The sequence below is a fragment of the Lampetra fluviatilis genome, chromosome 33, assembly GCF_964198595.1.
Source record: "Lampetra fluviatilis chromosome 33, kcLamFluv1.1, whole genome shotgun sequence".
Taxonomy (NCBI): domain Eukaryota; kingdom Metazoa; phylum Chordata; class Hyperoartia; order Petromyzontiformes; family Petromyzontidae; genus Lampetra; species Lampetra fluviatilis.
The window spans coordinates 6489359-6515965 of NC_136307.1; the positions used below are offsets into that span (position 1 = coordinate 6489359).

Below are 26607 nucleotides of genomic sequence, written 5' to 3' on the forward strand. Positions count from 1 at the left end.
CCGGCCCAACATTCATCTCGAGTCATTTTTACATTCACAATCTTCATGGCTTTAACTTTAAACATTACACGGATACGGTAACACGCAGTAGTAGTCGTAATAACATCATATATTTTTGTCGAGAGAAAACTTCTTTTAAAAAGCAGGTCGGGATAATTTTTTTTAAACCCAGTTTCTGAGATTAGTTTTAAACCCACTTTAGCAAAAAATTATACTCTCCCAATTATTCTGGGCGATTGGGGGAATCGGGTAATTGGCAGGTGGGGTATAGGGCTCGAATAAAAGTCAAATAAAATAAAAAGCGTCATGCAAAACGTATTCCTCCACAGTTGAAGACATCGAATGTAACGCGCAGTGTGTCACGTGGGCACAGTCACTGACGAGATAGGAGGAGGAGGATCTGATATTAAAACTCGCGCTCGTGCCAGAAGACAACAGAAAGGAGAACGCGCCACGGTTAATCCCGCACCGGGCAAAACCCGAGAGAACCAACTAATTTTGCAGATCCCTCCTGTAAACCTTTAAAATTTTAAGGAAACCAACCCGTGTAGTGTGCACGTAAATACACCCCCAATAACTTACAATTATAACCCAGGAATATTTAAAACATAATACCGTTCCTCCTGTAATCCGGAGACTATGATCATTGCAACTATCAGACACAGGAGGTGTTAAGGTCGGCAAGGTTGCTCTCTGCAAGGGTGCGAGGCCTGCCTTGGCCTGTAAACATGTGATGAATTATGAACGTGTCTTTTTTGAAATAGGTTCAAATAGGTCATTAAAAGGTTGTTGTCTGAGTAAAGTGTCATAACAGATCACGTTTTCAGGAATCATCTGAAAAAATTAAACTTCACAAATTTGTTTCGAACAAGAGATCCATGTGGGGCTACGTTGTCAGCAGAGAGCCGTGCATTAAAAAAACACGTGATTATTGTACTGTAGTAATAGGTTTTTACCCTTTCAACTGGTACAAAAACTGACACCTTTATACAAGGCATCATGTTTGCAATAACCACAACACAAGCAGTCAAAATGCAAACAAAAAGAAACAACTCTGATAATGATATGCACTGTCCTTGAAGTTGATTGGTCCACACCCGAGACAGCTTTTCTTAGAGCCTAGTCTCACATGGTGTTGGACCATCGGTGTTGGACCAGATGACGCCTCTTAGCGTCCAACACCAATGGAGACTAGGCTCTAAGAAAAGCTGTCTCGGGTGTGGACCAATCAACTTCAAGGGCAGTGCATATCATTATCAGAGTTGTTTCTTTTTGTTAGCATTTTGACTGCTTGTGTTGTGGTTATTGCAAACATGATGCCTTGTATAAAGGTGTCAGTTTTTGTACCAGTTGAAAGGGTAAAAACCTATTACTATATTTTGCCACTGGTAAAGGAGATGTCTCATAGTGTTGTACTGTACTTTTCTCCAACGTCTATCTCCCCCCCCACCTTCACTACCCCACACTGGCCCCCAGGACTCGCACGACATTGGCGGAAGGCTTCTCATCCAGCAGTGGATTGACAAAATGGCTGCACGTTTATGCCACTGTTTTTTTTGTTAGAAGTTACATCCTTGAATTCCATGATCCATAAGCAAGCAGGTCTCATCAAGATATCAAATCGGACCCAACGAGTCTCAACCATTAAAACGATCCCGAGCACAGCACTGGAAATTCCATAATGTTATGATGGGGGGCCGTGTCACTCCGTAGGGTGACACCACTGCCAGGTTTGGGTACGACAGTTATTGGGTGTTTTGTGAGGGTAACATGTTTCGAGGGCATTTGGCGCCATTGCAATTTTGGTCCTGGGCCACATACTAAACCATTTTTTTTTATTTTACCAGGGAAGGCCCACTGAGATAAATATTTCTTTTTCAGAAGTGACCTGGCCACAAATGATAGCTCAGTAAAGTGGCTTATCACGTAGGACACTTATAGCAGTCAAATACTCTCAACGCATGCACCGTACCTCCTAATAATTAAACGGCGATAACAAGAACGATATTAACTATTGCTGGCCACGAACCCATAAACGGCCACGACACACGCAAACATCTATATTGCAGGCCACAGTACCAAAATCACATAATTTTGTATAAAAAAATAGAAACATTAAAAACTGGTCGATCACTAATTTCCAACTAAACGCGCGATAAAAACTATCCCCGATTAATTACGACGATTCAGTTTTTGTTGTTAAAAAACGTCTTTAAAATGTGTCCCCAATTCCACACAGCACAGGGTGATCCATTTATAGATAACTCAAAATGACAGCGTCGTTGTGGAGAATATTTAGTAAGATTGTTCTTCACAGCGAAGCTCAAGATTATTTCAAGTTATGGATTGCTTTAGAATTTTGCGTCGTACAGTGAGCCCCTTGCCTGTAAGATCTGGCTCACCAGCATCACCACAAGCAAGCCCGACTCCGCTGCTGATGGGACAACTGTTTATCAAAACTGGCCCAGAGTTTGCCTATTTTTGAATCAATGTTGCCGAAATTATGCACCCCCGGAAGGCTCTGTGCACACGTTTGTGAAAGAGACATTGTCCGCTTATTTTCAAATATAAAGACGCCTTACTGATTTACGATGATCACTTCCTGCTTCTCAAGGGGCAATGTGAAAGTGATGGCTCGATATCTTAGAGAGGGGGGGGGGGTGTTACACAATTTAACAAGTGTGTTGAAACTGGTGAGACGCGAGTAGAGGCTTTTAAATAAAATTTTGCTTTATCTGGAATCTCCCCATATCTATAAATGGATCAACCTTTACATGCATACACACTACTAAATTATGTTCAGACATACACAATGCATTTTTGTTGGCTTTTAGAATACACATCTTAACATAGCTTCGAATGTAATACGTAAAAGGTAGTGGGCTAACAGATCCCATGAAAAGGGTATACACTCTTTCTAAATGTGTGATGGATGGCATTTTACTTAACACCTGTGAAACCATTGGGTTGACAGTAATCATCAACAAAATAATAATCCACGTAGGAGCCGAAAGAAGGGGCTATGGGACAGATTGGAAATTGAGCTGCATAAAGAACTGTCCATACCCCCAGTTATCTTCGCCCTGGCTCCCCTTGATGGGTTCCATGCCAAATTAACTCCGAGGCGACAGTGGAGTGAAATTTCAGACTTCCGTTGACCCAAGATCCCCTCGCTGTGTCCTCTTCCCAACCGCCCCGAGTGAAACCATCGTTATTGGGAACCAGAGGTGCAGCTTTCGAGTGTGCAGAAGGTGTAACTGGACCAGAAGCACCAAGCTCCGGCCTACGTAGTTAGGAGGTGGGGGGTGAGGGTGAGATATTGCAGGAGGCCCCCACATTTCATTCTTTGCATGAATGGCCCATGGCAACCTGGCCACACCAGGGCCTGTTAGATAAACCATTATAATGGTAGATGACCTCATAGCTGCTCTCACCACGGCTTTGGATTAGCAGCCAGAGGAATGTGGTGGCTTGGTCGCCATTTTAATTCGGTTAATTTTTCTACCAAATCGCAAAGCACGCATGGCGGGAACACTTCATTTTCTACCTACGTGACTTTACCGAAAGAACCAAAGAGTATGGATTCCTGCAGTCACGAAAGCTTCAAATCAAGACAATTAAATTAATCGCTGTCATGCTGACGATTTTACCACCAATCACAAAAACTACTCGCCCCACTTCCCTTCCCCTTTGCCCTCCAGATCCACCCACAACCACGACTACATTCTGACCATAAAAATCTACTGGACATCTGTGAAAAAAAGAGCTTTATCGCTCATCCGATTCCTCCGGTATAAATACATATTTTGATCAACATTCGGGCTGTTAAAGTCACTCTTCATCGGGCGGGGGGGGGTGGTAAGTACGCCCCCCACCCACTCAGCCGGCGTGAACACGCACACGGGCAACGGTTCCAGGAAACTTTCAGTCGGGTGGCATTGGCACCCCTTGCAGTTCATTTGTGGAACCCGTGCAAGGACGATGAACACGGGTTACCATGTGTGCACGTCCGTGTGTGTCCAGGGTTCAGGTCGGCGACCCAGAAAACATTTCGGTACCCTGGCACACCACACCCAGAATATATACCTACAGACACACGTCTGGCTACGGCTACTATTGCTAACCACGTGCCACCCCCGCTGGTTTAATCGAGTCCTCTGGAGGACCCCAAAAAAAAATTCAGCAAGAGATGAATCCCTGGCACGTGACCCTCGGTTAAATGAACGTTGCCAACTGTGTGAACTAGGCGTGGAGCGATTCGCACTCCCACAAGCAGGTCCGCAAAGAATCTTTAAAATTCGGGGGCCACAATTCAACTCAATATTCGAGATTTTAGTGTAATATTCTTCGCATCGTTGTTATCGCGCTCGACTCCTCTACCTTGTTCCCTGAAGGTAACATCGTGTATCGTGCACGCAAACAATACAATCTGTTGAGACTGGCGTTTCTTTGCCGGTCGGAAATTAGCGTGCATTGCAGACGCACGCGGCAACGGGGAATATTTTCAGCGAGAGGGGGTCACAAGACAGCAATGCTGCCAACACTTCGGCCCAACATGTCGGCTAAACCCTTGACGAGCAGGCCCCGAGTGCATTTGTCGTCAAGTTTGGGGTTTGTGTATTAAAACTCATTGTTGACATCACATGGCAATGGAGTAAGTTGTGCTGTTGCATGTTGGGTCAGGCTTCAGTTCCGTTGCTTGAGGTTCCATCATCTCGCGCCACCGTTTAAAAGTGTCTACCCACGTTTGCCTTTGTAGGTTTAAAATAACGACGTTTATGGTAACAAAATAATAAAATAAAAAACGCATTTCAGGCGCGCGCGCACAAACGTCTGCGTTTTCCGTCAATGGTTCGGGTTTCTCTTCTGCAAAAAGTACACCTTCCATATTTAATAAATAAGACGGAACTCATTGGGCCTGGGGTCACAACTCCTGTGCCTGGTGTCATGACCCCACGAGCACCTCCATGATGTGTTCCAAATCGGAGAGCTCCGCTTTCCACTGCGACGCGGGCGTCCCCGACGCCTCGCTGCCGCACGCCACCGGGAAGCACCGCAGCCACGAGTCGCCGCTTCCATCGCTTTCTCCGCCACCGTAACCGCCCGCCAAGACCGGCGCTGCGCCGCCATCGCCGGTGCTGCCGGCGATAGCGCAGCTCGCGAGCACTCCCGGAGAGAAGAGGTCAAAGTCGTAGAGCGCCGTGTCGATCTCGGCAAAGATGTCGTCGAGCGTGTGCGAGAGGTCCATGGCGAGGTACGTGGGATCCGGGCCGCTGAGCCCGGCCGCCTGCAGCAGGGAATCGGTCAGCGACACCGTCGTCAGCTCCGTGCCCTCGTCCCAGCTGCAGCTTGGCTTCCAGAAGAGCTCTTCTGTTGGCCACGCGACCGGTGCCGTCGCTTCTGCTGGCGCTGCAGCGGCCGCAGCTGCCGCCGACGCGCCGCGCCGCGACTCTTCGCCACCGCTCCACGGCGCCGGTGACCGCACGGCTGCCGCGGCATCAATCTCGGCAGGCGCAACCCTCGGCAGAGTGTCGGGCACGAGCGGCCCGCGGGTCGCGAAGTCGATCGGCGGTGTCGTCACTCTCGCGTCGAGGAACTGCGCCGGCGTCGTCGTCGCCGTCGGCGCCGTCACGGCACAGCGGCGCCTCCGCCGTTTGGCACGCATGTCCTTCTTCAGCCGGTGCGTCATGTTGGCTACGAGCACCGAGCGCCGGAGGCAGGGCTCGCGGTGGGCGCGGTACGCGTTCATCTTGGCGATCGACAGGCACAGGGCGCCCTGCATCAGCTCCGAGTCCGGGGGGCGGTCCCCCCCACTGCCGCTGCCGCCCCCACGGCGACACCGCTTCGGGGGAGGGCTCCCTTGCTCGGCCCAGTCCTCGTCCACCGCCCACCACTCCTCCTCCTCCATCGCCTCGGTGTTCTCCATCTCGTTGTCGTCGTTGTTGTCGTCGTCGTCCGCTGCCGATGTCGTCATCGCCGCGGGGCCCGGGCCGCGATCGTCGCGGGTCCAGGAGTCCCCGGCGCGCTTGCGTTTGCCAAAGCGGCTCAGCAGCTTTGCCTCGATGGCCTGCGGGGACAGGTGGACAGGCGATGAAGAGGCGTTCAGAGGGTGCCGGGGACAGATTCAACGTCGCGATAGGCGTCTCGCCACCACGTCACAGTTTATCACAATAACGTGCCAAACGGTATTAATCACTCATGAAGGGACGACTCAGGTGCGAGGAGGAGCCACAGCGAGGCGGGTGAACCAGTGCCAAATCCCCCCCAAAGCTCTGCGGCTCACTATATATTAAGATGTCTTCAGCCTGTGCACGAGCGTTTATACATGTTGGAGGAAACTGGAGCGGTCGCGCAAAACCCACGCGTGCCAGAGGGCAACACTGATTCAGATGGAACCGGTGCAGCAGCCCACGTGTTGCTGTGCCGCCGTCTCCTGGCGAGCCAGGGTATTGCACGCCCCCGACACCCACCTGGGGAGGGAGTTTCACAAAGAATCGTGCGAGCCACCGAGCCTCACTAACTCCGCAGCGCTGCATTGCAGGCCACGTTGCGTAGCCACCTCCGTGGCGAAAGACAGAGCGGCGCGGGCGACTGCAGAAACACCGACCGCAGGGTGGTAACGAACCGCCATGAACTTCCAACCATTCAACGGAGGCACGAAAGTAAATCCCCCCCCCCACATCAGCCGAAGCCGTTTTCTGGCCGAGCTAATCTGGACGTAGCATTGTGGGTTGGTTGCCATTCATCCAGTCACTCGCAAGAAGACGACCGTGTCAAGGGGAGGATGCTGATCAGGAACAGTGCAAATGCTGCGATTCATAAACAAAAAACTCTCACGCCGATGATAAAGTGTAACAAATCGAAAGCGTAAAAACGATGCTAAGGGATGTTTGCCAATGATATGATAACGCTGTCACACGCTCAGACTAATGCGGTAAAACAAAACAAGATGGCATCGATGAACACAGAGCAATGAGACGACACAAACGAGACAGAGCGAATGAAAATACACAAATGAGACGCAACGCAGAGGCGACAACACAGAGATGCAACGCAGAGGAGACGCAACGCACACTTGACAACACCACAAAGGAGACTACAAAAACACAATTGATGCCCGAATCGGCACCTTGAAATCGGGGTGGGAAGGGGGCACCCAGCAGGTAACCACCAACTCTCCCTCCTCTGTCAGTGCCCGAAAACTTCCCAGTGCACTCAGCAGTCACCATGCGAGTTTTCCTCTCGGTATAGGGGAGATCCCCTTCACACAGGGATCTCCCCCCTCCCCCCCCGCAGAGCTGGTCGGGGTGACCTCACCGCTACCGGTTGCGACAGGACACCCCCTTAAATTCCTTTTTGACCACGCGTGGGAAATTGGGCCGCGGGATTTCACCTTTCCCGATACGTCCTCGCAAAAAGGCTCTCGTCGCCGCAATGATCGCCGGACTCGAACCCTGTGTCCGTTGTCGAAGCGCACAACAACGAATGCCAACACACACACACACAAGGGTTGGTGGCTGTTTCACCGCCACCACGTAAATACAACTAGTGTCCCATCAGCCTACGAGCTTTCCAAACAAATGGTTTTGCTTCAGCAGACGTGTGTTTTTTACGGGCAAAACCTGGGCAGGGTTTTTTTTCGTGGTATGTTTCACCAGAAAGTATAAAACATAGGTTCCTTGGGTTTAAAGTAATATCGAAATAATGTTAGTTTAGTCCATTAGCCTACGTGCCCTCTGAACCAAAGATTTCCACAGCAGCATTTGATTGAAGCAGCAAACACCGGGACTTTTTTGACATTATGAGTCCCATCAGCAGACTTTTAAGACGCAAATGTTCTTGGGTTATAATAAGCTAATCTACAAGCACAAGCGCCTCCTGGATGAATGATTTACAGCTGAAATTGCAGTGAACTTCCTTGTTATTTTCAAAACGGGGTTTTCTCTCTGCAATACCGAGCAAATGTCAGGCCAAATATCCACCGTTGTAACAGACACAGATGGTGCAGACAGACAGACAGATACGAGCTTCAGTTACAGTCAGTTAACCCACTGAGCTCAGAATGTACATTGTTAAAGGTAGACGTGGGTTTAAATAGTCACAGCCAAATATTAAACCAGACTTTAAACAAATCCATATAATTACAATGAGAATTGTAGATTTGCGCCCAGAGACTTTCACAGTACCCACAGACTGACCATAGCCTTATATTACATAAACCCATCGACTCACAGAGAATCCACATACTGAGAAAGACCCAGATACCCAGACTAGAAGATCTATAGAGACTTGCACATATATCCACACAAAGACACCCACAGACAAACAGATCCACACACTTACAAGAGACTCATACAGAGGGCAATATACAGGCCCCCGTAAAGAACTTACAGTGACCCATATGTAAACATTGCATTCCATAGACTTAACGCACGGCATAACGCAAGTAACATAACACTGGACAATAAACACAACATCAAACACCGAGCGTAACACAGAATGACACAAATAACAACACACAGCATAACATACGCATACCTACACTATACATACTGCATCATGTACCCTAACACACAGCATACAACGCACACACACACACACTTCACGCAACTTCACACAGCATAAACAACACAAGTTACACCACACGTGCACAAGCAACACACATACAGGCAAAGCATGAAACAGACATAACGCCCTTAGCAAACACACGTACACAACAAACATAGTATGAACACACAGCACACAAGAGAATGCTCTATAACAGCACTGCAACACACAGCATAACACACACACATCAAATGGCACAACACGTGTACAGCATAAACACACAGAACAACACACAACGTGCAATAACGAACAACACAGCAAACAATACACAAACTATTAAACAAATAGTATCACAGTAAAACGGATAGAAACAGCATAAACACACACACAGCACAGTAAGCCAGAGACCCTTCTCTCGATTGGCGCTAGGGTTGACTTGACCATACCTCACCATGCCGGTCACGTTGAACAAAAGAACCCTCGCGCCTTGCGACCGGCGCGGTGAAGTATGGTCAAATCAAGAGATAACCCCGTCCCCATCCAGCAGTGGATTGAAAGAAGGGCTGCTGCACACACGACGTGTGACACGCACACGTACCCTTTGCAACAACAACAGCAGCAGCAGCAACAACAGCAGCAGCAACAACAACAAGAGGGCCTGTCAATCAATCACGGGCGGTGGCGAATTTGGCGACCCTCCCCCCCCCTGACAGTGGCCTCAATAGATGTTTTTCAAAACAAAAGACCGTGGTGGAACTCTCGCACACCCCCCTCCCCACCGGCGTCAACCTTCTAACTTTTCAGATGGGGGGGGGGGTAACAAAGGAGTTCAATCTTGACTTAAAGCTTTCGTGCCTGCTGGAATTCATATTTTTTTTGTAATTATTATTATTTTATTTCCTTTGAACCTATCTACGTGACCCAAAGAATATAAAATAAAGAGTTGCGCCCGGTTTTAGGATTCAATAAATATACCTGGAAACTTTGACCCCCCCACCCCCCACTGACCTCCAGCCCCGTGGGGTCAGAACGAGTCCCTTGATCGGCGGCGCCTCTCGCCCCCCCCCCTGTTCGGGGCCACCCCCCCTCCTCTTCTTTAGGCAGCCCCCCAATGGAGTAGTACCCCCCCAACATCACCACTGCCGGCCCCCCCCTTCTCCATGGAGATCGTCACCCACTCACTCAGCCAGGAAAGTTTCCAAAGTTCCCCCTTTTGAGTTGGCAAGCGGTCAAAACATTCATTATTGGTTCTTTCGGTAAAGTCACGTAGAAGGGAAATATTTTATATTTATTTTATATTTATATTATTTTATTATTTCCTTCTACGTGACTTTACCGAAAGAACCAAGAATATGAATCGCTGCAGTCACGAAAGCTTTAAATCAAAAGTCTCGATTGCTCGTTCGTCATCTCGAGCACCGCAGGTCCCGTGAAGTACAACGAGGATCACGATGCTTATCGAGTCGCTGGCACATTTGAGTTCTCTTCGAGGCACTCGGTACCCGTGGGTTTCAAGTGTACGAGACTCTAAAGAACGTTAAAGTCTAAAGTCCATCTGAACCTCAATTACCTGTGAATCCACAAGTACCTATGAGTCTCAAGTACTTGAGTTCCATGGACCCATGAGTCCCAAGCACCTACACAAGTCCCAAGCGCCTACGAGACCCAGGTCCCTATGAGACTCAAGTACTTGAGCACCGTGTAACCCACAAGTCTCAAGTACCTACGAGTTCCATGGACCGATGAGTCCCAAGTGTCTACGAGTCTGAAGTACCTATGAGTCTTAAGTACCTACGAGACCCAGGTCCCTAGAAGTCTCAAGCACCTACGACTTCCATGTACCCATGAGTCTCGCTCAACCTCCGAGTCCCAGTATACCTATGAATCCCAAGCACATCCGAGTCCCAGGTTCCTATGGTTCCTATGAGCCCCAAGCACCTCCGAGTCCCACCATGAACACTCACACACACACACGTGTGTGTGTGAGTGTTCATGGTGGTGTGTGTGTGTATATCAAAGTCCCGGGTTACCTGCGTGTTCGCAGGTCTGTGCGGCAGCCGCGTTGGCGCCGGAGTCGTCGCTTCTGCTGAAGGAGCTCGGGAGAGCTTCACGCCAAGCCGGCGGGGATGGTGCTGTGGTGGTGGTGTGGTGGTGGTGATGTGGTGGTGATGTGGTGGTGGTAGTGATGGTGATGATGGTGGTGATGATGGTGATGTGGTGGTGATGATGGTGATGTGGTGGTGGTGATGGTGATGTGGTGGTGGTGATGTAGTGGTGGTGATGTGGTGGTGTTGGTGGTGATGTGATGTGGTGGTGGTGATGTGGTGGTGGTGATGTGGTGGTGGTGATGTGGTGGTGGTGATGTGGTGGTGGTGATGTGGTGGTGGTGATGTGGTGGTGGTGATGTGGTGGTGGTGATGTGGTGGTGGTGATGTGGTGGTGGTGATGTGGTGGTGGTGATGTGGTGGTGGTGATGTGGTGGTGGTAGTGGTGGTGGGGGGGAATCCCGGGGCGACCGAGTGGCCAGTGACGTGCGTCCTCCCCGGTTGAACACCCGGCCCCGAGTGGTCTCGGGACATTGCCCTCCCCCGGCACACGCGGCACGCGACCCCCTCCCTCCCTCCCTCCCCCCTCGCCCAGCTCCTCCCCCTCCCTCCCTCCTCGCCCCCCCTCCCTCCCTCCTCTCCCAGCTCCTCCCATGCACCGCCCCCCCACCAACATCACCAGCAGCAAAGACAAAGATCCCCCGTGTAGGCTGTAACAGACTGTTGGGGCAAGTGCTGCTAGCGTGTAGCACATATGCAGGCCGGCACTGTGGCACACACGAGGGAGGGGGGGGGGGGAACACCACGCCCGGCCGCCTTTGTCTCCCCAGTGACGATGTTTTTACGCACCGCACCATTTGAGGCCGAGTCGACCCTAGGGGAAACCCAGGACGAGGTTCTCGGGCGCCGGGTTCGTAGCGCGGCGTGCTAACCCCGTGAGGCTTACCGCTCACCATCATCACCACTACCATCATCACCACCACCATCATCACCACCATCATCATCACCACCACCATCATCATCTTCCTCTCCCATAGCCCCCCCCCCATCACCCCTGTGGTAGCGCGTCACTGACCCAGCTACCGGCAGCATCACGAGCGGGAAGCGCTCGTCACGGATGCGTCACTGCTCGAGCAGTGGCGTGGGTGTGTGTCTCGACACTCACACAGACATTCACATAAACACTCACACAGACACAGACATACTCACATCGACATACTCACACAGACACTCACACAAACACAGACACTCACTCACTCAGACACAGACACTCACACAAACACACACACAGACACTCACACAGACACTCACATAGATATACACTCACACACAGACATAGATATACACTCACACAGACATACTCACTCAGACACTCACACAGACACTCACACAGACATAGACATACTCACATTGACATACACTCACACAGACACTCACACAGACACTCACATATACACACACTCACATAGACATGCACTCACTCACACAGACATACACCCCAGTCACACATAGACATACACGCACGTAGACAGACAGACACTCACACAGACACAGTTGGTGCGCACCACTCACAGAGACAAAAACAAATATTTGAAGCTTTCGTGCCTGCAGGAATCCACTCTTTGATTCTTTCGGTAAAGTCACGTAGGTAGAAAATTTATAGATCACGACGTTTCGGGCGCAACACAAGCGTCCGTCATCAGGTGCAGCTTTTAAAAGTCTGCTTTAAAAGCTTTTTTAAAACAGTCTGCCTCTGCAGCAGACCGTGCTTTCCCACCTGATGACGGACGCTTGTGTTGCGCCCGAAACGTCGTGATTTATTTTATTTTCTACCTACGTGACTTTACCGAAAGAACCAAAGAGTTTCGAGACAAACATCCTCGCAACTATTCAGTGACACGGCATGTGCAATCCCCTGCTGGGTGGGGGCATCCTCACACTGTTACGGGTCGTGGGGTGTATTTGACCATACTTCACCCTGGTTGGTCAGTGCCCTCTGCCACTCGCCACGCGCAGCCCCACATCAGCAGCAGCAGCTTCTAACACAATGTGTGGTGGGGCATGGTGTGGTGGTGGTGCATGGTGTGGTGGTGGTGTGGTGGTGGGGCATGGTGTGGTGGTGGTGCATTGTGTGGTGGTGGTGCATGGTGTGGTGGTGATGTATGGTGTGGTGGTGATGTATGGTGTGGTGGTGGTGCATGGTGTGGTGGTGGTGCATGGTGTGATGGTGGTGCATGATGTGGTGGTGGTGCATGGTGTGGTGGTGGTGCATGGTGTGGTGGTGGTGCATGGTGTGGTGGTGCATGGTGTGGTGGTGATGTATGGTGTGGTGGTGCATGGTGTGGTGGTGGTGGGGCATGGTGTGGTGGTGCATGGTGTGGTGGTGGTGCATGGTGTGGTGGTGGTTCATGGTGTTGATGGTGGTTCATGGTGTGGTGGTGGTGGTGGTGTGGTGGTGGTGCATGGGGTGGTGATGCATGGTGTGGTGGTGCATGGTGTGGTGGGGCATGGTGTGGTGGTGGTGCATAGTGTGGTGGTGGTGATGCGTGGTGTGGTGGTGGTGAATGGTGTGGTGGTGATGTATGGTGTGGTGGTGGTGCATGGTGTGGTGGTGATGGTGGCACCCATCCGAGCACTGGGCAGGCTCTAACTTTACGCGACTTCCCAATTCTGACGACAGCGGTCGCATTCCGGGCGGTTCAGTCACAGGTAGAGTGGCACGGCAATAACAGGAACACAATAACAACACAAACAAAGAAAAAGGTCCCCCGTATAGCCTGAACAGACCGTTGGGGCAAGTGTTGTTGGCGAGTCAGCACCTATGAAGGCCGGCATGGCACACGAGGGGGTGGGTGGCCAACACCACGCCCGGCCGCCTTTGGCTCCCCAGTGGCGATTGTTTACACATCGCACCGGGTATTAAATTAAGGCTGAGTCGACCTAGGAGAGGCCCTGGACCTGTTCAGTTCATCGTCACTGGTGTTGGCCCTGAGCGGGAATCGAACATTCCTAGTTCGATTCCCGCTCAGTGCAGCGGTCAGCAAGCTGACCGCTGCACTACCACTCACCCACAACAACAACAACAAAACAACACAACAAACAACAACACACGCATACAGAGAATCAAACAAACAACAGACTGACATAGACGTTCAGATAGAGGCCGTACACAGATCACGCAAACACAATAAAGACAACGACTCCCCATGACGCCCGACAGACTCTTGGGGTCAAGTGCTGTGAGCTCGCATCTAGGCAGGCCGCCACGTTACAGCATCCAGCACATCACACTATTAAACATTCGTGTGTAGCGTATGTGTACAGCTCGCAAATCCACTGACAATACTTCACCACACTGCGGTCAGTGCGGGTTGGTTGAAGGGGTATTGTATGTACGGTGACCAGTTTAAATATCACCGTATGCAGCCAACCGTGCAAATCGAAGGGGCGGGGGCAGTACAACAAACTAAAACTTATGTAACATAGTAAGCAACTCAATGTAATTTACCAAATTGAAATTTGTCTTAAGTCTATATTTTATTTCCCCGCACCTGACGTTAGCACGGTTGGCTACGTACGGTGCGAAAGAAGTTCAACGTACATCATTACGTCCTTTGGACGTGACCGACCGTCCGTCCGTCCCACACCCGCCAGCCAACCAGCCAGCCAAATTTTTTTTTTCTAATACAATACGATTATCCGTTATGTGTGCGCGGCCGTTGGTTAATTATTGGCGTAAAAAAATATTAAAATTTGAGACGAAGGTATGTCTTTGCCCATCACGTTTTAACATGTTAGACCGTCGTCCCATATGAGACTCATGGAACAATTATTTCCAATTCCCTTGGTTCCAAGGACATTGGGTCCAGCCTCCGAAAAGGCCAATGGAACTACGTAACATCAAGACGGACTCTAATCTGGTTATTTATTCTTTAGTTTATATGTAAAACCCCATTGTTTTTTTTTAAACCAGTCGGTCGTGTTGTAAACGAGCTGCTATCTCGCACTGGGCACCCCACACGACGCCTCTCATGCTAATCGCCTCCCCAACCCTCCACGCACACCATCTTACAGTACCACCCCCACCACCACTACCACAACCGCCCCCGCTCGTATATTGATCAGCGGAGAACCCCCCTAAGAACTAAACTAAACAATGTTTTATTTGACCAGGCAAGGCCCCACTGAGCTATGTAGCTCTTTTGCAGAAGTGACCTGGCCACAAATGACAGCTCAACGAAGTGGCTTATCACGTGGGATTTTATAGCAGCCAAATAGTCTAAACTCTGAACAGAGCAGAGCCGGAATTCCCAAAACGAATTCCCACTTCCCGATATAATAACCATCATTGCCACAACAACTCGCAACCACAACGATCGCCTTCGTCACCCCCCATTTACCCGCCAGAGCCATCACCATCGCCGTTATTCACAACTATTACTACCACCATTACCATCACCGATCATCACCATTACTCCCCATCACAACCACGGCCAACCATTTCCACCGCAACAGCTATCAACATTACTTAACACACAAATACCACCGCTGCAATCACTATCATCCGCACCTCCGATCAGCACGGTTGGTTGGCGACGTACGGTTGCGTGTACACGTGCAACGCACGTGCGCACACATTGTGCACAAGGATGAGCCGCAGCATCGGCGCACAATTAGCATCATGTAGGAGGCACGCGCCGAATACGCGCGTTATGCTAATCAAGGCGCGTTATGCTAATCGAGGCGAGGAGCCGCGGGGGTGCGCGCGTTGAGGAATGAAACCGGCCCGACCACTCATCCTGGCCTGGCCAACGCGGACCCCAGACTTTGTATAAAAACCAAGAGTGGTAAAACATTAACAAATAAATGAAACAGATGCACAAGCTCAACTTGCACACGGAATCACGGGATTCGTAGACGTTGCATGAAGGTTACTTGCCAGGTGAAGGAGTCTTCTTCTAAAAGGGAATTAATTCCAAATTGACTTTAGCCGCTGAGGTCGTGACTTTTTTTTCATTCTTGTTGCTCTATGGCTCTGTGATGTGCACTGATATCCACTGTTTGAGGGCGATATTGGCACATCAAATAGAGGTTGATAGATCGATTGACAGGGTTTAAGGTGCACAGAGACTTCCTGCACATCTACCTGTAGAACATACTCTCTGGGTCTTTCGGTAAAGTCACGTAGATAGAAAAATAATAATAAAAATCACGACGTTTCGATCGCAACACCAGCGGTGCTGGTGATTCTTGTGGTGGTCGAGTATTCTAATGATTGTAAAGTGAATGAAATGGGTCTGGGCTCAATCATAATAATGTGTAAATGTCACACTTTGCTTCGGTCACAGCCGTGCCAAGCAATAACCATGCGTTCTCAAAACATCAAGAAGGCAGTTTACAGGTTACATTTGTAAGGATGATTTACGTTGTGTAACAAAATAACACGTAATGGTTAGCCGCAGCATAAATCAAATGTCCTATGCCAGAGTTTCCAACAACTCCAGTCCTCCTGACCCACCAGGGCCCCATGCTGTGTGAACTTGTCTACTAATATTCCGCGTTCCAAAGCACAATAAGTCGTCACACGCTGCACGTGCCTGATGATTCATTGCAATCGGCGAGCTCCTCCGCGTCCCCCGAGGGCACACGTAAAACACGTGCACGCATTGCGCCTACACTTGATGGGCGAAGTTAAATGTCCTGCATGGCGCCTTGAGATTATGTGCATTGTATACAAACTTGAGTCGAACTAGGACATGTCTTATGAAGGTTACACGAATTATGTGAAGCTTCTGCTGCATTTGCAGTGGTGCACAAGCACAAATACGTGACTTTACCGAAATAACAAAGAAGATGAATCCCTGCAGTCACGAAAGCTTTAAATCGAAATTTAAGCACAAATAACTATATATATAAACTCACATTCGTCAAATGCTCTACCTTTAAAGAAGAAATATATAAGAAATGAAATATATTAAATAATATAAAAGATGACCTTTTAGCCAATGGTCCTTCTTCACGGCACGTAAATCGTCTTAAAGGGAGGAGGGTCCCTGGCAATGCTACATCTGGCGGGTTCGCCAGTATCGATTAGCGTGGGGCCTGTTTCGTGGGACACTGTCGGTACCGATCCGGAATTTTCTTGTTCTGAGCCAATGAGGTTGTGGCCCGTTGGGGCGATGAATTGCGTGAGAAATACTTTTAATCTTTGTTTGTGGAGATTCGATGAAAGGACATCCAAGTGCGATGGTGCCATTGAACATCTCCGCCTCTGTTAATGTCAGACGGGATCACGTTTACCAATCATCAGGCGCGTGCAACGACTTCATTTGCATCTGAGCGAAGGAGACTTTAGTGTCGCGTCGCGGAAACCACCAGTATTGGGCAAATCCTGCGCCTTTGACAATTGATGTCTGACCTGCAGTTGAACTCCCACGCAGCGCTCTGTCGTGTCACAAGCGTCTTGCCGACCACGGGGGGTCTTGGTAGTTGTATACGAGTGTAGAGACAGAGAAGGAGTAGTGGGGTTGGGGGAAGGTGGGGAGAGAAGAACTGTTCCTCTTTCACAATGCAACGGCAGGGCAGTGGCAGGCATGCCTGAGCGACGTCACCTCTGCACGAGTCACCTACGCACAGGTATGCGTGGCATGCGGTGGAACGGTTCCCACTACTAAAACTGAAGGGCAATGGCTACTCGCAGGTTGGCCTCACAATACCCTTCAGCCATTCGTCAGTGTAAGTAATTCGTCAGTGTAAATAATTCGTCAGTGTTCTTATCGCGCCTGCCACGATGGAGAGACGCGTGCGAGGCAGAAAGAGGGACCCGCGTGAATTGGGGAATTCGTATTCCCAAGTTCCTGGTATAATTCAAACTGCTAGGAAAATAATTGGGCTTTGACAAGGACGTGTCGCTGGAATGATGGACGATGGTCAAGGATAGCAACAGATTGGCAGCCAAGGAATGGAACACGACTAAGAGGACGGAAGGAATGATGGGAAAATCAGATTGTGTGTAGGTGCCGAGTGAATTATTAATTTCAGGATTGAGAAAGGTGGTGGCGGCGGCTTGGGGAGGCATTTATCCAGCAGTGGATTGACCACGGCTGATGATGATGATCAGATCAGTGCCCTCCCGTGAAAATGCCCCTCCCCACTCCACTTTGATTCCAGCTCTGACTGAAACAGCCCAGGACTGGACAGGAGCACATTTGCACAAAAGACAAAGATTCCCCGAATAGCCATAACAGACTGTTGGGGAAAGTGCTGTTAGCAAGCACCAATGAAGGCTGGCACGGTACACGAGGGACGAGGGGGGTGAGTGGCCAGCACCACGCCCGACCGCCTTTGTCTCCCCAGCGGCGATGATTTTTACACACTGCACCAGATACTCATTTGAGGCCGAGTCGACCTCGGGGAGGTCCAGGACCGGTTCAGATAATCGTCACAGGTGTTGGCCGTGAGCGGGAATCGAACTCGGGTAGCCGGGTTCATATCGCGAGCACGCTAACCTGCTACAACTTCCCGCTCCCCACACACCCCCAGCAACACCCATTACCACCACCACCAATACCATCATCATCCCCTCCCCAAGCCACCACCACCACCATAACTCAGCAGAGTAAACTCCTCCACCCCGACGTTTTATCTGCGAGACTGACGCCAGCAGTTAAAACAGACGGGCCGAGCGAGTGTTTGTGTGTTTGGGGAACCTGTTAAGCAAAAATTGTGAGATTTTATGGCTATTAAAGTTCGTGTGGCAAGAATAATATATCGTCTTGTTTTACTGCGCGCGTTGACTTAAGGCAGCAGAGGCGCGTGCGCAGTTGAACAAACAACAACCGCCACTCGCCACTCAGTGGCGGTGACGTCACCACGGCGCCTGTGCCAGGCTAGGTGCACGTTGAGGCCACGTGAAGTGTCGCACGCCCGCTGCTGGCAGGAGTGTTACGGGACAGACGCAGCAGACACAGAAGGTGCCATGGCTCGACTGACCCGTGTGGCACACGCTGGGTCTGTCCCGTGACACTGGGTCGACTAACCCATGGCACCTGCTGGGTCTGTCCCGTGACACTGGGTCGACTAACCCATGGCACCTGCTGGGTCTGTCCCGTGACACTGGGTCGACTAACCCATGGCACCTGCTGGGTCTGTCCCGTGACACTGGGTCGACTAACCCATGGCACCTGCTGGGTCTGTCCCGTGACACTGGGTCAATTAACCCATGGCACCTGCTGGGTCTGTCCCGTGACACTGGGTCGACTAACCCATGGCACCTGCTGGGTCTGTCCCGTGACACTGGGTCGACTAACCCATGGCACCTGCTGGGTCTGTCCCGTGACACTGGGTCGACTAACCCATGGCACCTGCTGGGTCTGTCCCGTGACACTGGGTCGACTAACCCATGGCACCTGCTGGGTCTGTCCCGTGACACTGGGTCGACTAACCCATGGCACCTGCTGGGTCTGTCCCGTGACACTGGGTCGACTAACCCATGGCACCTGCTGGGTCTGTCCCGTGACACTGGGTCGACTAACCCATGGCACCTGCTGGGTCTGTCCCGTGACACTGGGTCGACTAACCCATGGCACCTGCTGGGTCTGTCCCGTGACACTGGGTCGACTAACCCATGGCACCTGCTGGGTCTGTCCCGTGACACTGGGTCGACTAACCCATGGCACCTGCTGGGTCTGTCCCGTGACACTGGGTCGACTAACCCATGGCACCTGCTGGGTCTGTCCCGTGACACTGGGTCGACTAACCCATGGCACCTGCTGGGTCTGTCCCGTGACACTGGGTCGACTAACCCATGGCACAGCGGTTTGCACGCTGCTCACGACCCGGGTTCGATTTCCGCTCACGGCCACCAACACCAGTGACGATTATCTAAGCCGGTTCTGGGCCTCCCGTGGGTCGGCTCAGTCTCAAATTAGTACCTAGTGCCGTGTGTAAACATCGCCACAAGGGAGACAAAGGCGGCCGTGCGTGGTGCTAGCCACCCATCCCCCCTCGTGTGCCGTGCCAGCCTTCTTGGGTGCTCGCTAACAGCGCTTGCCCCAACAGTCTGTTCAGGCTATACGGGGGATATTTGTCTTTGTATTCAATTGTCTGGCCATATACAGCACAGTATATGGATGCATGTGTGGTCTTTTTTTGTACTCCCAAAATACGTGAATGTAATTTACGACCCAATAACACTGACGAATATCTGTGAAGTGAGCCGATTTAAAAAAAAGAACCGCAATTGCAGGGCTGCGCCTTCACCCTTGTAACTGAGAAGCGAGTGCGACATCTCGCGTATGCAAGACGCCGTGCGGTTTTGTCCGCTCTCGCGCGGTGCCAATCGCTTTGCACGCCGCGTTGCAAACATTCCACCCGAAACGGTTTCTCTTGGCGTACAGAAGCAAGTCACGGGGGGGATTTGCGGAACCGGTTACCGGTTTTACCGGTTGGCGTTGAACAACCGGAGCGCTTGCGCGTGCGCGTCCAGAGTCCCTGTAATGCAGCGGTTACCGGAATGTAATGTCCCCGGAGAGCGTGCAGATCAGCAGCGGCTACGGCCAGACCCGACAGCAGCGCGCCGTGAAACGGCCTCCGTGTACACGAAGGCAAAGAGCATCCGCCATGCATAATACGCCTTGGGGGGGGGGGGGGGGCAAGTGTGCCCGCTCGTTGACGAACAACTCTGGGAAGACCGGAATGCCGTACAAGGCCGCCTTTGTCTCCCCGGTGCTGACGTGTACACACGGCATCAGCTACTGTACTCATTTAAAGCCGAGTTGACGGGGGGGGGGGAGAATAATATTTGTAATTTATTGACAGTGAGCGGGAATCGAACTCGCACCCCAGGTGGTCGGTTTCCTAGCGCACGATACTACCGCTCCGCAAACACGCACACCCACTCACGCAGCCATTCGCAATTCTTGACACAAGTTCTTAAGACCTCTCCCAACATACCATCGCCTAAAAAGGCTCACGCGAGTTATAACCACGAAAGAATTTCCGCATCAATCCGTTCGGGGAACCCACGCGGACCCAACGAGTGCGTGGCGCAACACGTCACAGCAGCGCACGGGAGAGTCGCCCATTCTCAGGATTATAAGACGCACCCAACCCCCTTCCTGTGCAAGCCAAAGTTGGGAGTGCGTCTGAAATATAAAAATAAATAAGCAATGTCTCCATATATACATACTCTTAGTTCTTTCGGTAAAGTCACGTAGGTACAAAATGAAATTAAAATTAATAAAAATAAATATTTTATTTTTATTAATTTTAATAAAAATAAATATTTTATTTTTATTAATTTTAATTTCATTTTTTACCTACGTGACTTCTGCGGCTGGAATCCTTGCAGTCATGAAAGCTTCAAATGCTTTTGGCTAACCGTCGAAGACAGTCACTGCTGCATCGCGCGCTTTCAGGTGCGCTTCTGCGACCGTCTGGAAGGGCTCCTTCATTCCGACATTAGCAAGCCACTGGAGCTACGCACTTTTAAAACGAGATTGACAAACCCATTTCTTTAGAACTGCTTTGTTGTGTTAAATTAGTTGTCCTTCCCCCCGCACCTTCGATTTGCACGGTTGGTGACTTGGTGCAAAAGAAGTTCAACGTAACATCGTGCCGGAGTGGAGCTGCAGCATCAGCGAAAATTTAGCATAATGCAGAGACACGCGTCGCGCGCGCGCGTTATGCTAATCGAGGCGCGGCGCCGCGGGGGTTGAGCGCGTGCAGGGACCAGACCGGTCCAACCACTCCTGGCACGGCCAGCGCGAAAAGCCAGACTTTGTAAATCCAACGCAGTAAATTAATAAATAATTAAAAGGCTGCACAAGCTCAACTCAATGCATAAATCACGGGATTTAGTACCCGTTGCATAAATGTCACGTTAAGGGTTTTTTTTGTAAGAGGCGATTCTTTGCATTGCCAGTATCAGGATGAGTGGAGTGGTTCGATTTCCCGGCCACGGCAATTGAGATCGATAATAGGTCCTGGGTGGTGGTGGGTGCCCTCATCCAGTGGTGGATTTTAGAAGGGTATTTATGTTTGTATTCATGAAATTAACCTGGTTTTTTTATGGAGATATTATATAGTGTAACTATGTTTGTGGGGCAATGATTTTTTCCTTTGTAAAGATTCACCACCGTTGAACCGTCTGTAGAGGACAAGTTTACACAACTAAACACCATGGCCTGGAGGCAAACTCCTGTTCTGAGAATGCAGTGCGTCTGGCAGCGGGCCCATGAATGTCGAGCCACTCATGATGCCTGCCACTTATCCATCCATTAGGGGTGTAATTATTCCACCCCCCCCCCCTGCGATTTTCGTATCGTTTGTTGTTGTAACTTACTGACCAGCACCTACTGGACATCTGCGAAAAGAGCTTTATAGCTCATCGGATTCCCCCCCTATACAGATTGTGATTGGGAGACGGGGAATGAAACCAATCAACTCTCGAAGCCGTCATATTTTGGTGGCCCAGGTTATGAACACGTAGACTTTCTGGTGTTTCTAGTTGTACGCAGATTTGACCATATCTGTGCCAATTTTAAAAAAAATTACCCAGCCCTTCGAAAACGTCACTGGAATGTACATATCACCCAGTCACGATGGGTTGGGAGGTAGCACCGTGGTGACGTCACCACGACGTTCGCCCAGTGCGCTTTAAAAGAGACTCAAAGCTCTGTGGTTAATGATACGTTGGTCAGACGGGACGAATGACCAGGGGCATGAGGCTAAAAATAACGCCAAATAAATATAAAATACTCACAAACACAACTGTCGGGAGTTGCAGAACACGCGTGCCAACAAGGACATTCCATTGATTTTGATGTTGAGATTTTGGGTAAACCCACTGGCGGAGCTAGTGGGGGGGGGCACATGCCCCCCCAAATGATCCGATCGAAATCCATAATTTCGATCGGATCATTGGAGTTTATTCGTAATAAATCGGCATTTTGCGACCCCCACTGCCACTGTGTAGCATATTATGTGCCAGGGACTCTATGAGATGATAGGACAATAGTCTGAGTCCATAATTGTCAATAAGTAACAGCAAAGCAGTTATAAGTGACTCACAGAATTGTGCGCAGTTGCATATACAGCACACGACTTCCCTGAAGGCATACCTGAAAGCATTCACCTTCAGCGAGCACGATGCCGATCACACAACGCGGTTCGAATTCAACCCTTGATCGATGGCTGCGTCATCACCGCACACGCGTCGAATAAAAAGCAAGGGACAAGTCATTACTTACTAACAACTCCTCCAACATTTTTCACTGCTGGAGAGGTTGCCCCCCCCCCTACCTGAAAATCCTGGCTCCGCCATTGGGTAAAACTAGTTATTACTGGTCAAGACTAATTTGAGAATCTATTTAAATTGAGCTGAAGTAACTAATTGGCACGTTTTTGTTTACGTGACAACCCTTACTAATGGACTGTGTTGGGTGGTGGCTTGTTTAACGACACGTTTATATTTACGCGGTCTAACCCCCAAAAAACATTTATTCTGGATAGAGGCCGACCGGCGCCAAAAGTTGGCAAATGGCCTCTTTCGGCATAGTTTCTGTTTCGGCCGAAGCCAAAAAGTTAACTTTCGGTTTCGTCTGCAAGTCAATTTTTTACTTTCGGTCTGGTTTCGTTTTTGGCCGAAACCAAAAATTCAGTTTCGGTCGGCCTCTAATTCTGTATAATATTTGTTGCAAAAGCCTACGGTTTTTACGGACTTTAATAATCACTAATAGCTCGACAGGTCGCGTGTGGTGGAGTCAAGTGTGGGTTCTCCCACCTCTTCAAATATATTTTACCAACGTAGCAGTGGCGTGAGCGAGCAATTGCAAGGGCATGCACATTTACCTGCTACTACACGTGCAGAAAAAGTACAACGAGTTCCCTTCTCTACAATATCACACATTGGGGGCCACGGAGCGTACAAACTGTTGTAGGTCTAAACTTTCCCATTTTTAGACGCTAGAGACGCAGTCTGGGAGCCAGGACACGGTGTTCCCTTGCTCGCGGAACACTCTGTCACAAGGCACGTGCCCTGCGTGTTACTGCGTTCCCCCATCGCTAAGCGACAGTCTGGGATATGCAGCTGTACACCGCCGGGACATGTAATAAAGGACAAGCGGAATTGCCACGCGCATCGAAGACAGGATCATTCCATGCTCGGTTAATTAAAATTGATATACCGGCAATTTTATCTGGAGCTGTCCGGTGCTAAGCTCTGGAAAATAACGATGAGAACGATGCCGCCGGTGGTGGATATTTTTTTTGAGCCCTTGCCAATTATGGATTGAGTCCATGATAATTTAGAATGAGTCCATGATGACGATAGTGACTATGCATATTGAGCCGATAACAATGAAAGATTATTTATCCAATGATAAGCACCCAGCTGATATGATGGTATACTTCACTTGCAATTTCATTTCACACGTACCCTTGTCTATATAGTCCTGCAATGACCGTACATCTGTTGAATGATTCGGTAACTTAATTGTGCTATGAACAGTTTTCAAGTAAATTTTATTCTCGATTTATCAAGTGCAGCTTTTGTTTTTGCTGATTTTATATTCGCTTAATTTCTGTACTTTATTTGAATGACTGTGATTCTGGTCTCTTCAGGTCTCACCTTGGAAAACAAAATAATCTTCAACGAGAATGTCAACAATTCAAGTTGTTGAGCAGTTAATGGTGTTAATGATGCCTACGATAGAACCAATTTTTCCCCGGACCGAATGGGAAATCATGAATCCTATGATTGGAAGTTATGCTGCTCACCCCCAAAAGATCTATAAATTTCAGCCGTGTAATCGTTAATGTAAAAAAGTAATGGAACCAGTTAAAAGCTGCCTGACCAACTTACATGAACGATGACGTCCCCATCAGGGTTGGGCGAGTACCTTATTCATGCCAAAAACGAACCAGCCATAAATCCACTGCTGGATGAAGGCGTTCCCAAGCTGTCGCCAATCCTTCACGGTCCTCTGATGCCATAATTCACCCAGCACCTACACACGAGCCAACCTCATCGCTCTATCTCGACGGCGAATGAGCTCTTGGGCACGTTCACCCCCTTTGGATGTCATTACGTTGTTATTTTAGCCCACCAGCCACCAACTCTCACTTGTCCTGCTGAAGGCCACTTGGTTTTTCTCTAACAGAACCGATTACTTCACTGTGTTAGGTAAACCTGGGGTTCGTTATAATGAACGCAATACACATTGCCTGGAGGAGACGGCATTTATTTTAGCAGTCGAGAAAATACGTCTGATCTGCAAGTCTCTTTTGGTAGAGCCGAGCCAAATAAGTGAAAACCGATACAATCGCCTCTATACTTCTCTCGTTATTTACAAGCTAGTTTTTGTCTCACAGTTTTGGCCAGCTGACTAATTTAGCCAGGTTTAAAGTTCTGATAAAAGGTTCGTTCATATTGGATAACCTTTTCTGTAGTTATCGTGCACCCCCTTACAGATAGACGAATGAACAGCCAAGCAGTTCATATACTGTATGCGTTTAACCTCAATTGGAAAGCATTACAAATAAAACGATCACGTAATTTATGGTGAACTTCTTTCGCATCGTACGAAGCCAACCGTGCTAATCGGAGGTGTGGGGTAAGGGCAACAAAAGTATAGTAGGATGGCTGCAATTCATGAATACCAAGTTGAATCCCTGGCCAGGGTATAGTCTCATAATCGCCATATTATATACTCATAATTATATACGCTCAATCGGAATATCCGTTACCTAGTGCATGGAAGCCAAAGATGGTTAACTTTCATTTTGAAAACCGACCCGGGTCGTCATAGATACGGATAATTTCCACCACCATCAAAAGCGATGAGCATGTACTCCTAGACCCGACACCTATTGCGAGCAAAGTGATTCACTTGAAAATTCAATCCCCATTCCCTTTCGTTCGCAGTTGACCTTGGTTACAAAAAATCGAGAGGGCGGGCGAAAAGTGGGTGGGGTAAGGTTGGGAAAGGCCCCTGGGGGGGGGGGGCGGTGATTCAGTGAGGAGAGGGGTTCGGTAAAAGCGACCAGTGCCAGAACTCAGAGCAAGTGACTCATCACCGACTCCACCTCCTTCCCATCAAAGAGATCGTAACTGCAACTAACTCCACACTCGGGCTACCGTGCGAAACGCACGAAGTAGTACTCGCGTAACCCTGTGATCACACGCTGCGTTACGTACCGTATTTCATATACAGCGATACACGCATACACAGCGCACACGTCTACCTCTTTACGACACCTTAAAGTCACTGGGCAGACGCTGGCGTGTTGCTATAGTTAGTACCGTAACAGGTATCGATCACACGTAGAAACGATAGAATGACCACAGTTGTATCACGCACGCCACTTACCATGTCTCTCCAACTTCGGAGTATCGAGGAAGAGGCGACACGATGGGGGCCGATTCTCACGGCGCTGTGATGTTTAAAAAAAAAGCGAACGCCGTACACTGAATGGAACGCTGAACGAGACGGCGGCTGCGAGACGACTGAGTACAAACGCCCCCTCCGCGGTTTGGCGGAGCCCTTTTTATGCGGATGACGTCCAAGCCGAATGGGTACCGCCCCCAAACCTACACGGAGTGACGCAAGTGCGAGGCGGGCTGCATGGGGAGGGCGGACGCAGCAGGTCGAGTCGCGGGGGTTCGAGATTAAATAAAAAACTGGCGCAATCCGGTCGTCGCCGCGCTAATTCATATGGTAAAAGTGCCTCGCACCGGCGCAGGTAGGGAGGGCCGCTTTGTACTTGCCCGTCTGAAGTGTGGACTCCCAACAAAGGCGCGCATTGTCATTAGCCGATAGCGGCGCGAAAGCACCAACATACTGCGACGGTGCAAGAAAATCGGCGCAGTCTCTTAAACGAACGCCGTTGTATTCATTCACAATACGTAACCCCGAGCAATAACTGTTTAAAATTAAAAATCAGCGTACTCAATCTGGGATCTTGATAACACCGTAATCCTGTTTGATTTACATGCGTAAAGTCCAAGCTGTTT

General features: G+C 49.8%; 1 protein-coding gene across 1 annotated transcript; it reads right to left on the reverse strand.

The window, feature by feature from the left end:
• Window positions 1-1145: 1145 nt before the first annotated feature.
• LOC144943999 (uncharacterized) lies at window positions 1146-26515 on the reverse strand. Its single transcript, XM_078871951.1, has 2 exons — window positions 25964-26515; window positions 1146-6067 (listed from the first exon to the last, which is right to left on the reverse strand). Exons 1-2 carry the CDS (start codon window positions 25964-25966, stop codon window positions 4946-4948), a joined length of 1125 nt encoding a protein of 374 aa, XP_078728077.1. The 5' UTR covers window positions 25967-26515; the 3' UTR covers window positions 1146-4945.
• Between the last annotated feature and the right edge of the window lie 92 nt (window positions 26516-26607).